The 14,577-nt window shown below is 33.7% G+C and overlaps 1 protein-coding gene and 1 long non-coding RNA gene across 2 annotated transcripts in view; one reads left to right on the top strand and one right to left on the bottom strand.

Moving 5' to 3' along the window:
• The window catches only part of LOC134278748 (mucin-2-like), a 207,945-nt gene extending 194,391 nt beyond the window's left edge, over positions 1-13,554 (top strand). Inside the window, exons 12-13 of the mRNA XM_062761037.1 lie at positions 11,944-12,168; positions 12,246-13,554. Coding sequence (XP_062617021.1) covers positions 11,944-12,168; positions 12,246-13,471 — 1,451 coding nt within the window. The 3' untranslated portion in view covers positions 13,472-13,554. The remainder of the gene's footprint in view (positions 1-11,943; positions 12,169-12,245) is intronic.
• LOC134278747 (uncharacterized) lies at positions 1,394-6,511 on the bottom strand. Its single transcript, XR_009994513.1, has 4 exons — positions 5,830-6,511; positions 4,386-4,446; positions 4,138-4,204; positions 1,394-1,864 (listed from the first exon to the last, which is right to left on the bottom strand). It is a non-coding gene; the product is annotated as an uncharacterized LOC134278747 (long non-coding RNA).
• Positions 13,555-14,577: the final 1,023 nt, after the last annotated feature.

A 14,577-nucleotide genomic window follows, 5' to 3' on the forward strand; every position in this document is an offset into this window, starting at 1 on the left:
TTAGATTCTGAATCATTGCATTGACCTTAAAATATAGCTATAATTGTATAATGTTATGATATCAACATATCATCAATTTATTCCCAATTAGCTCAGGTGATCATTTTGGTCAAAATGCTTCTTTATCTAATTTTTTTTGCTCCCTAAAATTTTCAGCTTAGATCCACAGGGAGTCATTTTTCTACCCATGACCACATTACTGTATTTAGTAGATAAAATGCAGCAGAACCTTTAATGTAATGTGGGCAAATTTCTAGATATTAACGAGGCCGAGTCTAATTATTTCTGCCCTAGGGATTTTTATGATTTTTTGATAATTAATTTTTACTGTAATATTTATTGTTTAAGGATTAAAATATCGAATGTTTACCACCCCGTTTTCTTAGTGGGCCATCTTAAATGTTGTCAAACTTTACTATTGGACCCTATGGGAATTTGTTGGAAAATCGCCAAATTATTACATTTTTTCAATATTTTTTGTACTTCTGCCCTAGGGATTTCTTTTTCATTCAAGTAAATGAAAGTAAATGTAAAATGTCACCAAATTGTGAAATTTCAAAAAAGTTCACCATCTCGATTGGTCTAAGTCGAAGCCAAATACCTCTAAAATTGCCATATTACGGTAAAAATACATATCTATGGTGACGTTGTTAGAGCCATTTCAACGTTCTTTTTCCAATAATTGTCGTAAAATCACATTTTCAGATCAGTAGGAGTTACAAATAATGTTAATTTTGTATTAAAATTAAAATAATTAATGACTGCATGAAATTAAAAAACTGCGCAAAGTGATGCGCACTCGAATTAGACTCGGCCTCGTTAAATATATTTATTTATATAATGGAAAATAAAACAAACATGACTTTATACACGTTTATTTTGATATTGGCGATTGTTGGTCGTGGCATATCTAAAAGCAGCAAGGGTTCGCCAAGCGTAAAGGACGACCCCAAATATCAATAAGCAGCAAGCAACACGAAAGCATAATATTACATGTACATGTACTTATAATAAGCATAATAATGGCCGTTCCGGGTATATCGCGAACTGTAATTAACCTTAAAACATTTTTTGTGACGTCATCTTTTGTTTAACCTGGTTCAATATATTTGTTATTGTCCTGCACCCCGTCCGATAAGTTACCTGTAGGTGTCCAATAAGATTCAACTTATTGGACAGGTACAGGTAACGTTAAAATGAGAACAAAGGGCGAGGCGAATAAGTAAACACCATGTAAAAGGCAGTGAAAAATCAAACAATTTATATGAACAATGTACGAAATAAGTAAAATATTGAAAGACACAACATTTTTTTGTATGTAACTTTTTTAAAACAAATATTTGGTTTCTGTGGTAACTGTGATTAACCATTTATGAGACAAGATCTAAATATTTCAACTGTATTTTTAAAGCAATTTTTGAAAAATCATCTGTAAATGTACTTTTTGCTGAAATATATAGTTTACAGTAAAGAAATCTTGAAAAAAAAGTCAATATAACATTATAAAGTGTATCAAATGACAAAAAATCCATGTTCTTGACTAGATAGGCAAATTAAAATTCAAAATTTTATGTTGAAGGGGTGTAATATTCAATATCCTTGGGTGTATCCTGGTCTTGGTTTCAATAAAACCCCTTTTACATTTGGAGGAGCTTAAAAATCAATATCCTTTGTTTCTGGTCTGGATTTCTTTCAAAAAGTTTTAAACTGACAGTGTCTTTATTAGATTTTTTTGGCCATCATTTAGAAATGTGCTGTTGAGATTATCTGTATCAACTGTACAGGTACATTTATGTGTCCTGGCTGCTAAATAGATGCTCCAGCTAGATTCCTCTGACATAATGCATGTGGTTCATTCATCAATCTGAAAAAAATATAATTCAAAATTTGAACTTTGTTAATGAAAATAGGCATTCCATAAAGCAATTTTTTCTTGTTGTTGTTGAAGGAAGAGAGTAGCTAAGGTTCGTTTTCTCTATGATCATGATCATGAATACAAGAAGGCCATGGTCCATAACACTCACCAGAGTAACTGGTCATTCTGTTCTACACCAAATTTTCCTACTTGTAATACCTATTGTGGTTTAGGTCTATTCTTAGGGGGAGGGGGACATGATTTAAACAATTTAGAATCTACACTTACCGTATGTACTCGCCTATAAGTCGATCCGCCTAGAAGTCGGTTGTATTTAAAAAGCTTATATTTCAGGTGGACTGACCTCGTATAGTTCCATTCTTTTTATAGCTCGCCTATAAGTTGGACACAAAGTTGGACCAGAAATTGACTCCCAAAAAACCGACTTATAGGCGAGTATATACGGTAATCCCTGGATGCTTTCACATAAGTTTCAGCTTTTCTGACCCAGTGGCTCCCTATTTTTCTCTTTTCTTGATTATCACCCCTTGTAAGGGGTCTTAGCCCTGCCAAGTTTGGTAAAAATTGGCCCTGTGGTTCTTGAGAAAAACCTCAGCTCTACAATTCTTCTCTAAATTTTCAAGTAATGTAACCCCTTCTTTAACCCTCACCCCATCCTTGCCTCAAGTAGTTAGCTGTTATTTATTCTGAATATTAGTATGACTATTACAGCCTTGCTCATCTGAAAAGGTTTTTTTTTTTTCAACAACAAAAATTCTGTTTAGATATGCTGCATTTTATAAATTCTAATTTCTAACTTTCTACTGATTTTAGTTTCCAATATTCAAAGAAACATTTGTATGGATTGAACAAAATAATGAAGATGACACTGTGTTACATTTACAATAATACATCTTTTACTCCTATTTGGCTTCCACATACATGTAACAGCAGTAAAACTTGTTTAGTACAAACACAGACATTGTGAATTCACAGAAGTCTTCTTGGATCCCCAAGTATATAAATATTACAAATTACAAATATGGATAGCGAAGTACTTTTACAGGTCTTAGTTTGTTATAACCGATGCAAGTTGTACTGTATATATATGTGTAGATAAATGATTTAACAAGAGACCCAGGGCCACATCACTCACCTGGCTTGGATAAAAATAAAAAATCAGCTTTGTATTGAAAAGCTTAAAAACATATGTGGTCCTGACCTCTCCCTGTAGGGGGGAGAGAGAGAGAGGGAGGGGTATGATTGAACATAACTGAATCTACACTAAGGATACTTACGGGGTACTTATTTTTTAGTAACTGTGAGTTTTTCCCTACAAGTTTGAACTTTTATTTTGGCCCCTCCTTATACCTGGGAGGGGTGTGTGTGTGGGGTGTCATGATTTGAACAAATCAACGCTACGAGAAAATGCTACCATATTTACCATATATACATCTCAATAAAACTCAAAAAATGATACCTTATTACTTATATTTACATTTGTGACTTATTCATACTTTAAATTTGCCTGATTGTTACTTTAACGTGAGAAATGCGTTATTTATCAAACCCAACGGCATGTATGTAATCCACTAAACGCGCGTTGAACCTTTATGACGTCACACAGAGATTACGTTGAACGTTTATCCAAACGCATATCTATGACCTATTGACCCCGTACCTGTATTTATAGAGTAATAAAAACGCTTGCTTTCAGTAGTGTTATATAAAGGAAAACATTTGCAAATGTAAATATGTATATATAACTTACTGGCTTTTCTGTTCTTTAGAAGAATATTTCTATTAAAGGATATTTTCTCTATATTCTTATTTAAAACTTTGATTGGCCTTTGTGGTCCAACCCTATCCCCGGGGTCATGATTTGATCAAACTTGAATCTACACCACCTGAAAATGCTTTCATATAAATATTACCAATCAAGGCTTGCTGTATCAGAGAAGAAGATTTTAAAATATTTTTTTTTATATATTCCTATGTTAAACTCTGATCATCCGTTGTGGCCCCGTCCTACATATGGGGTTCATGATTTGAAAAATTTGAATCTACACTACCCGACAATGGTTCCACATAAGTTTCATATTTCCTGGGCCATTGGTTCTTGAGAAGATATCATTAATGCTAGTACCGGGGTAATTTTGTAATTCTCTCCCCTTGAAGAATGACAATGACAGACAAAAGACAAACTTTGATCAGAAAAGATCACTAGAGCCTTCAACCCAGGTGAGCTAAAAAATTCAGAGAATCAAGATCAGAAGAAATACCTGTTTGAAAGTCTCTGAATGGCAGTGTTCACTATAATTCAGCCCTTAGTCAGAAGGTCCTTGATTGCTAAACGAAAAGGAATGTTCTTAAATAATGATAATTAAAAAAAAAATTGCAAGTTGTCAACACAAAATACCAAATTATCTAATGATACATAAATAATATAAAGTATATATAACACTAACATTAGTTGAATTGATAATCTTTTCTTGATGACGATTGTCCTCAATTTTGAAGTTTACATTACCTCAGCTGTGCAGGTGTTGTCAAAGGGGATTTTGAAATTCAGAACAAGCCTCAGATTGCATCTGAAACGATAACAAATCATGAAATTCATCATATGACAGGAGAATGCATACATTTATATAACAATTTAGCTTTTGAATTATTGATAATAAATATTTATTTACCTTCCCCCCTCCTCCATGTACTAGTGATATCATCATGAATTCATACTATTAGTTAAAAATTGAAAAAGAGTTATAGTTTTGTAGGATCAAATTTTATTTTTTAAGTTTTAAACCTAAATTAGACAAAAACATTGGCAGAAACCCATGCATATTGTATGTGCTCTCATATTTATAAATCTCTCTCTTTCTATGTGTGTAAATATTTGCTTGTAGGAATATTTGGGAAGCCCCCCCCCCCCATTCGGATAGGGTTTTATGGGGGGTTTCAGATTTTTGGGGGAGGTTAACACCCCCTCCCCCTGTTTCAACTGATAAAACCATAACAGTATTTTATTGGTTGTTTTGCGTGTCAATTAAATTTTGTAGGATTCCCCATCCTTATTTATAATTCAAATAAAAGGAAATGCATTTGAAGAATATCATACACATAAATTGTTTGGAAATTTAGAGTTTGAAAGGGCACAATTTTACATTTTGATTAAATGAATAAGAAAAATATTCATATGGTTTTGCCATAACATCTGGGTTTTTTTTTCAGGGATTAATTAAATATTCACGATTTTAAGAAGGAGCCATTGGCCATTCCGAAAACAGTTTTTGAAATAACAGTGCGCCTGACCACCCGAGATGCACAAATTTTGCTGTGGGCTGAACCAATTTGCTCATATCGATGCCCAGCTGGACTTGTTTAAAGTTTTCATTAATTCAAATTTATTAATTTGATTAATCACTTCCGAATGAGCAGTTCAGGATTTGTGATTAAAAGGGGGAAGAGAGGTGGGGGGGGGGGGGGGGCGTGGATAACTTTGTTCAGGCAAGGGGTCTTAATAGTGATGTTCCAAAGTACAGTCATTTGTTAGTCATACCATAGTTTGAATGAAGGGGGTCCAGGGGGCAAAGCCCCAGAAGTTCCTGAGATTTCGTGTGTTTAAGAGTAAAATTAGGCAAAAAAACAGTGGTATTGTACAAAAGTATGGCATTATTAATATAATACTTTCCTACAGCAAAACATGGACACTATTATGCATATTCATATGGGAGGCCGGAGGTATCATTTGCTCATTGCTCACAGTACCTCTAGTTTCAAAAATCAATTTTACAAAAGACAATTATTTTCTCAGGCTGGTAGATTTTTAGCAGGACTGATAACTTTTACTAGCAGTCAGCCTGTATGTTTGATATCAATTTTTCTTGACTTTTACCTTTTTCAATTAAAAAAAAAAATACCAGTAGTCAATAGTGTCTTTGTTTAGACAACAGTCTGTGTTATGTATTAAATACCTGATCTAAATATGACATCCATAGAGGCGCCGAGACATAGAAAAAAAAAACTATGCTCGATCCAATCTCTGCTGTGGCTTTCACTGCTTCTTGCTATGACTTCATGTATGCTGAGGTCGAGGACTTCTTCCAGTCGACTGTGTATATTGCAGCACTATAAGGGAGTATCGACGGAAAGGAGAGATACTCATCATACTGTAATCCCCAGCAGCGAGCTACTGTTCAAATTCCAGTACAAAATTAAATGTTTTTCCCAAAATTAACTGAATTTAAGTAGTTTTGATGTTATTGTTAAACAAATTAGCCTTTTTCAAAACACTCAAACTCTGTTCTCATTTAGCATGTTTAGGAAATAAAATTGTGTTTTTGTCAGATAAAATTAAGCAAATTGCAGGCAGTTATTTTTTTATCCTAGGCTTATATTTTTCTAATAAAAAATTTAGACTTACATGCCCCTTGGATGTATGAAAACCGGCAAAACTTCCGAAATGAAGATGAAATCACACACATTTCTTAAATAGTCACCTTCTAAACTGAAGAGTTAAATACACCCTTTCCAACTCCTTTTACTAAAGAGTGCCAAGGGAGATAACTAGAATTTCATGTTTTTACATAATTTAAAATCACAATATATATTCGTAATTAAAATAACCCATGGGTTTTTTAATTGTTTTTTACTCTTTGATACTAGATGTTCAATATCTTATAATTCACTTTCATGGAGAGTGCGGGCCTTCTTAAAAAATCACCTGCACGTACAGACACCTTTCAATGGATATTGTTGACTGTTTCAGTATATATTGAATTCATTTGTTAATCAGCTATGCATGAAATCCATTTATAACTGTGATCAAGTATTTAGTTTGATGTATCTTAATGTAAATATGATAGTTTTTGAAAAATCTATCACTATCATGAATCACTTATTTTCATTTCTGCCTGGTTCTTATAAATAGCTGTTCTTAACTTTACTGAAATATCCATTTTTCCGCATTTAGCACAAAATTTAGCTCACAAAATTCCAACGGAATCTGTAATTTCGTCCGGTGATTTATGACCATTCGTCCACCAGGTCCTGCGTCGTTTAAGCGAGTATCTGTCGTTTTAAGGAGTGGCTTTAGTAAAATCCCTCCGAGTTCGAAACCTGCTCACAAAAGAGAATTGCATTTTTAAAAAATACATCAGGAACAATCTCCCAATTTCATAGAAAATGCTTTAATAAACAGTTGTTTGAGCAAAATCCTTCAAATCCTATTGCTTTACAAAAATTACCTGTTAACGGGAACAGTTTCTTGCGAATTCCGAAACATAAGAATATATATCTGGATTTCACAGTAAAAACCTGAACTGAGGCATCTTGGTGTAATAGATAAATGGCATCGCCAAAACATCCGATTCTGAAGGTGTTTTTTTTTTCGAGTGGTCGATGCGTTGTAAAATGAATAAATTGTAAAGAATTTAGTAGAACTGACCTTTACGCATGCGTAGTATATATAAAAAATGTCGCAATGCGGATAAATAAGACTAAACAAAGCTAATGTTTATATCTATCGATATAAAACACTCTCGGTGATTCCTACTAATAATAATGACAGAAGAAAAACCAAAACTGGTTTTCTTTGGCCTAACTTGATGAACAGTGCCAGGTAGTCATCCATGCAGAACGAGACCTTACCTGTGGCTGTCCAATAAGTTAACAATGGAAGTGTTCGACAATGGTGAAATGTTTTAAGTAAGTTATAAGCCTCAAAGTGACCATTATTGCCTGACGTCACGGCGTCAGGCTGTATAAGGATTGATATTTCCAAGGTTCGAAGAGAAGAGGTCACAGTTAGCCAGCAAAATTTTGTGCATGCTGATTATTACTGGAATTTGTTACCTCCGTTTCAACAAAACATTTAGCAGAAAAAAATAACCGTCTTATTGATACAATATATTGATGTGTTTATTTCCTTTAGTTTTTTTGCATGCAGCTGTTTATTTCATGCGATTTCATATAAGGACATGTCCGTTTGACCTTTTTTTCTGCATTTCTGTACTATTGGATGAGTCCATTTGTCTTCTAGGTAAGGGGTGTCACAATCATTTTGCGCCAAATGTCACGTGTATATCTTCGCGCCCTTTTCCTGGATGATTCTACTGCATTGAAAGGAAATGAAATCTTTTTATCGGAATTTCGAACTTTGGGGAAAAAACATATCGGTGATATTGTGAAAGAAGTTAGAAGTTACATTATTTAAAGTAAATAAAACGAAACGGAAAAAAAACGTTCTTAAGAGGAAAACTGGCCAAATATACATAATATTTCTGATCATTTCTCGCCCGGACTCACAGCCCCCCCCCCCCCCCAGTTTTCAGAGATTTTTCAGAAAATTCTTCCTCCTATATGAAACACAGAAAATAGACTTAGGAAAAGTGTCCCTCCTATTCCAGGATTGAGGAATATAAGGAATAACCGTCAAATTCGTTGGTACATTTATGCATAACGGGCTGTTTCCAACAATCGTTGATGATCTGGCATTCTCAACAATCTAGTACTTAAACATATTCTGCATGTTAATCATAATGATTCATTTATTTCTTGTAGTTATCATATTCTCAGCTGTCTTCCTGGTAGTCTATGCAGTTGAATCTAATTCTAAATTTTAATTTTAAGAATTAATTTATAACCTTTACATGGGCATAGCTTTCAAGCATACATTAATTCATAAGTTCATTTCCGTTATTTAATTACTACATCTTCTAAAACCATTTATAGAGTTGCAGAATGAAGAACTGAGCTTTACATCGCGGGTTCGAATCCACTGCAGGACGTGGAGATCGGTCCTTGGGATGAGACCGTTTAAAACCAAGTTCCGAGTCGCACTAGGTGTTAGCACGCAAAAGATTACATGAAACTGCTCATTGGTCCTGAGTACCAAGTATTTGTAACACTCCACAGGCGTCCTTATACAACAAACGAAAAACAGATCGAAACCTATTTTTAACACATACAAAATATACCTTTTACATAAAATCTCACTGTTCTTTTTCCATCAGACAAGTAGAAACGGGGGGGGGGGGGTCCCCCACTTTTTTCCCAACCACACTTTTACTATATATAGGAAATGTTAATTGAAAGGTTGGACCCCCCTGTATATAACAGGAAATTTATTTAAGGGAAATGCAGTACTAAATGCTAAAAAATTGGATACAGAAAGAACTTGACACTGAAAAAAAAGTTGGTCACTTCCCCCCCCCCCCCCCCCTTCCCCGAACTAGGATTTTCACCTTTGGGCATATTTCTTTTTTTTTTTGGAGGTGAGTGAAAAAAAAAATTCTCTAGCTGCTCCCCCCCTTTCAAAATCGAGGCTATCCATTGCTTTCATACGTAGCAGACAACTTAAAATTAATGCATGATGCTTTGTTTGACGTTTTCATAATTTACTCTAATGAAATAATTACCCCTCACCCCAATGTAAACGTTTATATAAATTACTTATCATGATTATAGGTTCTATAGATATTGATTGCATTAGTCAATCAAGCTTTTTTGAAAAGCTATTACTTGTGTCAGCTATTAGACTTCCCTCGGCGCTAACGCGCCTCTGGTCGTCTAACATCTGACATAATGGACATTTTTCGGCTTATAACCATTACTTACAATTAAATTTTATGTACATGTATTTTAAATAAACTTTACAAATTTACATGTATGTAGTTATCGTTCCGGGTTATTTAACCGCGAACGTTACGAAAAATATTTTAGCAAGCAAAGCAATGTGCATGAAATTTGTTGGAAGCAGTACACATTTTGCACAGCAACTGAGTTTGTTTCAATCAAGCAAAGCAGACAAATTCATTAATTTGTTGAAAGCAGCACACATTTTGACAGCAAATGGGTTTGTTTTAAGCAGCAGCAGCACAATGAATTATAGCATCAGTTGAATGGCTCGGCGCAAACGCCACATGGCCGAAACCTTTGGAATTTATAGGTTTCGGTCACCCCATAAAATGGGGAAGCCTCATTCAACTGACCCACAACCAACCGCCCTAAATCTTAACCTATTTACTTGGGAAACTGAAATGAACCCCCTGAAAATAACTCTAGACCCCCCCATCCCTCCTAAGCTGAATACAGTCTGTATAATAAATACTGTAGAAGTACTTTTTTCCGCGTAATATTAATTTACACTATGTACGCGGACTCATACTTTCCGCGGAAATTTGTCCTAGCGTACTTAATATAAAACTATGGCATATAGTGACAGTCTAAGAAATCCGCGTAATTTTCTACCCGCGGATTAAACAGAAATTGAGATTCCGCGGAATTATGACCCCGTGGAAAAAAGTACGTCTACAGTAGACTAAAATCATGCAATTATGCTTCAATTGATGTTTTAAATATGTAAAGTTATGAGAAATTAACGTTTTTAAATTAGCTTACATTGGATTATTTTATAGCAAAATAGTTTATATCAAACATAAAAAATTACATATTCCAAAATGTTAAAAAACATTTATATGGAGACAAAATATTGTCCCACAATAAAAATGGCTGATCCTGATCTTCCCTTCTCATTTCAACAGCAGCATGTATGAATTGATTCTGGCTGGTTTAAAGCAACATAGTTCTAGATAAAACCTATTTAACTTACCATGTACAATTATCTATGAAAATAAATCATGTTAATTGTATTATAATAGGTTAGCATCTATCTGAGAAATAATTAACTCTCAAGGCTTATAGTACTCACATGTATTACAAGTAACACAAGTTGTTACAGCATTCAACGATTTACTACCAACAATGACCCCAAATGGGATCTTGAAATTATACTTCATAATGATATTTCATATGCTATCTTTTTGATGTTCATAATAAAAACAGAAAATGAACCTTCCATCATATTTTAATTTTATTATCTGATGACATCAGTACCTACCTCTATTTACATCATTGCTTTTTCACCAAACTTTGTATAACTGAGCTGTCAGCCTATACATCATAAACTGGATATTTTTAGCTTCTTAATTAAATAGGTATATAAGAATATAGAACTTTTTAAAGTTCACTTCTAATGACAATTACCTATTAGAATGATAATGTAACTTCACTACCTAAAACTATAATAGAAACAGGACAAGTACTCCCAATAAATGGCTCATACACAGAGCAAAACCCTCTCCCCTATTAGACTGGCTTGCAAGAATACATGATTTCATGTGTAATTTAATTATCCCTGTAGTTAAAAAATAAATAGGAATTACTGTGTTGACCTTGCCTGACAAGAAACAATCCTGTTTGAAAGCAGATATTTTTTTTGAAAATTCTGTCTGCTCCAAAATCCGTGTTCCTTTCTTTTTAGGATTCAGGGCTAGGGTGGGGGGGATTTCAGATTTCCCGAACCCGATCTTATTCAAAGCTAACCCAACTCAAATAGCAGCAACAAAGTTTTCCTCATAAAAAATAAATGCATCTATTCTTTAAATTAATAGATGCTATTATTGCAGTTTCGCAACTAAAATAAACATGTCTATAAATTAATTATGTCATTGAGTGAAAAAGTTAAGCTATTGTGAATGCGCAGGTGCACTGAGTTTGTGAACATTTATTCTGCTTTACCATTGACTGTGACTTCTCATGGCTCTTTATATAATGAAATATCAATTCAGATCGATTCTTTTCTAGTAAAATTGAGGAAAATCTCAGTTTAAATTACTTCACATCTGGCAATTCCTTATGGTAAATCTTTCCAACTCGCACAGGAATCACGTTTTAATGTCATTAAACACAAAAAACCTTTGTACTTCTCTGTATTACTCCGTCACAGTAAAATATATATGAACTAATAATAATTCAGTTGAATTTTTGTATAGTTACTAAGGTTTCAGTGATCCCTTCCACAATAAAATCTTACGACTGAAATAAAAATTTGACACAAATATTTTGCTTAATAAATAAATTTATTATTTTTCTTAATTTTCTTTTTCTATGTAACGTAGATTAATACAAATATGAACTTTTTTGATTTCCAACCACATCTTAGATACTTGGTGAGGAGTTAGAAATTTATTGTCCTAGTCGTAAGATTTTTTGTGAAAAGAACCACAGAACATTTTTCATATATATAGAAAGAGATATGACGTTTCCTTCTTCCACTCCAACTTCCTCATTGACATCGACAACAACAGTTACATCATCGACAACAACAAAAGTAACACCATCGGCAACAACAATTACACCAGAGACAACAACAAATACACCATTGACAACAACAGTTACACCAGAGAGAACAACAGATACACCAGAGACAACAACAGTTAGACCATTAATTACTCAGCCACAAGGAACAATAGGTAAGACATTTTACATTCTGAACATTCAATTAAACATATGCCTTATCTTCTTTACATTCTTTGATAATGAATTACAGGTAGCAGAGGCGATGAGTTTCTTATCTTATTTATGAAGAATTATCCCTCAGCACACGGGGAATTGACTGTTTACATAACGACAAACAACGAATCAACAGCTGAAATATTAACATCCACTCATTTGAATGCAAACATTACATCGGTTTTTAATTTTACGTCCAACTTCACACTAGGTCTCCCTTTACACCTTGTTTGTGAATATTTTACTATGGAACCGAAAGGTCTTATACTAAGAACTTCAGAAATATCAACTGTCACAATCTTTGATAGTTTTAATATAGGCTCAAATGATGGAACGCTGATCATTCCAACACAGAAACTCTCGAACAAGTACATTGTTTCATCAACAGATCCAGTTTTTACTATTAGTGATTATTTCAGTCAGTTTGCTATTGGTGCACTCCATAACAAGACAAATGTAGAGATTACATTCAAATTTAAGCAGAACACTCCTCTCACTATACAGGGTAAATCATACAGAGACGGAGATGTTTTCACAGTAATGATAGAACGATTTGAGACGATACAAATCGCGCATACCACAGATCTGTCTGGCTCCTTCATAACGTCTACAAAACCTGTCGCAGTCTTTTCTGGAAACCGTTGTAAGAAATTCACTAATTTTTGCAGTCACATGGTCACCCAACTACCCCCGACAACCGAGGTTGATACTCAATATATAGTACCTCCTTTCTTTCACAATTCTGGAACATTAATTCAAGTTGTCAGCGAAAATCTTACTTTCATTGACTCCAGTGTTGGAAGCATTGTATCAAACTTTTATTTAAACGAAAAAGGATACAAGAACATTGAAGTAACTTTAAATGTGACAACAGTTATAGAATCAAATCAGCCTGTGCTTGTTACTGCTTTTGGAATGGGTGATCCATATAATCCCTATATGACGGTCGTCCCAGGAATTCATCAGTATCTTGATTATTATAAGGTTACTGTACCAGAAGGATACGAAGAGAATTTTATCTGTGTAATTATTCCGTCTGAATCACTGAACAACCTACGTATGAACGGATTTTCTGCTTCTCATTATACCTCTGTGTATCAGAGTGCGTTGACCCTAACTAAACAGTTCAGTATTCGTACCTTTAAGGTCCTAAGTGGAACATTTGTTTTGTCAACAATCGATGCTTCACAGTTTGGGTTAATTGTTTATGGTCATCGAGATGCTGATGGTTATGGTTTTGCGGGGAATTTTGTTTACCCATGAAATGTTAAAACGAAGCATGCTTACCATGTGAATTGAATCTGATATTATCCCATTTATATATGTTTCTGAATTGTTTTTCAGTATCTAATAAAATAAGTTTGGCATAAATATTAGATATTCTTTGTTAATCTTGATGAATGTTATAAAGTTTCTTATTTTTATAAAAATATCATTGTTTTATTGAACAACGTTTTAAAGGGCCTCTTTTGAATGAGCGGATAGTCTTTTTTCTAATACAGATATTGTTTCAAACACATCCTGTGCATTATATTGCTCTTCCAGAACTAAAGTTCTATTTGGTTTTTAGATGTAACCCATTAAAAATGCTAAGGGTAAGGATATTATACTGGAAATAAAATATCACATTCTCCCGAAAGTAACAACCTTCTAAACATTAACATAAAAATAAAATACTTGCTGATTTGCACCTATTCTTTTTATTTCTTATAATCTCATTTTGGCAGAGGTAATCGAATATCCATTTTTAAAGGAAGGCAATTATGTTTCCTTTCTATGTACATATCAGAATAAATCGTGGACCCTTTTCTTGAATAAATTTATGATAAGTGAAAAGATTATAGGGGTAACAGTATTCTTTTTGAATCTCTTCTTTTGTTCAAAATGGTTCTCTCCACTATATGTGTATACTCTCTTATCTATGTATATATCAGAAAAATTGTGGACCTTTTTCTTGAATAAATTTATGATAACTTTAAAGGTTACAGAGGTTTTAGCATTCTGTTTGAATCTCTTCTTTCAAAATGGTTGAGCATTCTCTACAATGAATTTAGTATATTTAAAGGTATACACCGCTTACTCTTGCCCACATCTTAAAATTGACGTCGTTTTGAAAATTTAATGAGGTCCAATCTGCTCGTTGGATTATATACACATATTTTAAAAAGATTTCCACATATAAACAGAGATTAAGATTGCCATTCCCAAGACAATAGAGAGGTTGCACATTTTACAGTGAACGTGTCTACATGTCTAATTATACGGGGAGTGCTTAATTTGACAAAACAGTTAGGTCTTCTATTACCACAATATGAAATTATTGGCTATCTTAGATTGCTGGATAGCTCTAGACTATATCAAAATTGAAA

Source organism: Saccostrea cucullata, unplaced genomic scaffold (assembly GCF_032062105.1).
Source record: "Saccostrea cucullata isolate Sc308-1 unplaced genomic scaffold, CSIRO_AGI_Scuc_v1 ctg440, whole genome shotgun sequence".
NCBI classification, from domain to species: domain Eukaryota; kingdom Metazoa; phylum Mollusca; class Bivalvia; order Ostreida; family Ostreidae; genus Saccostrea; species Saccostrea cuccullata.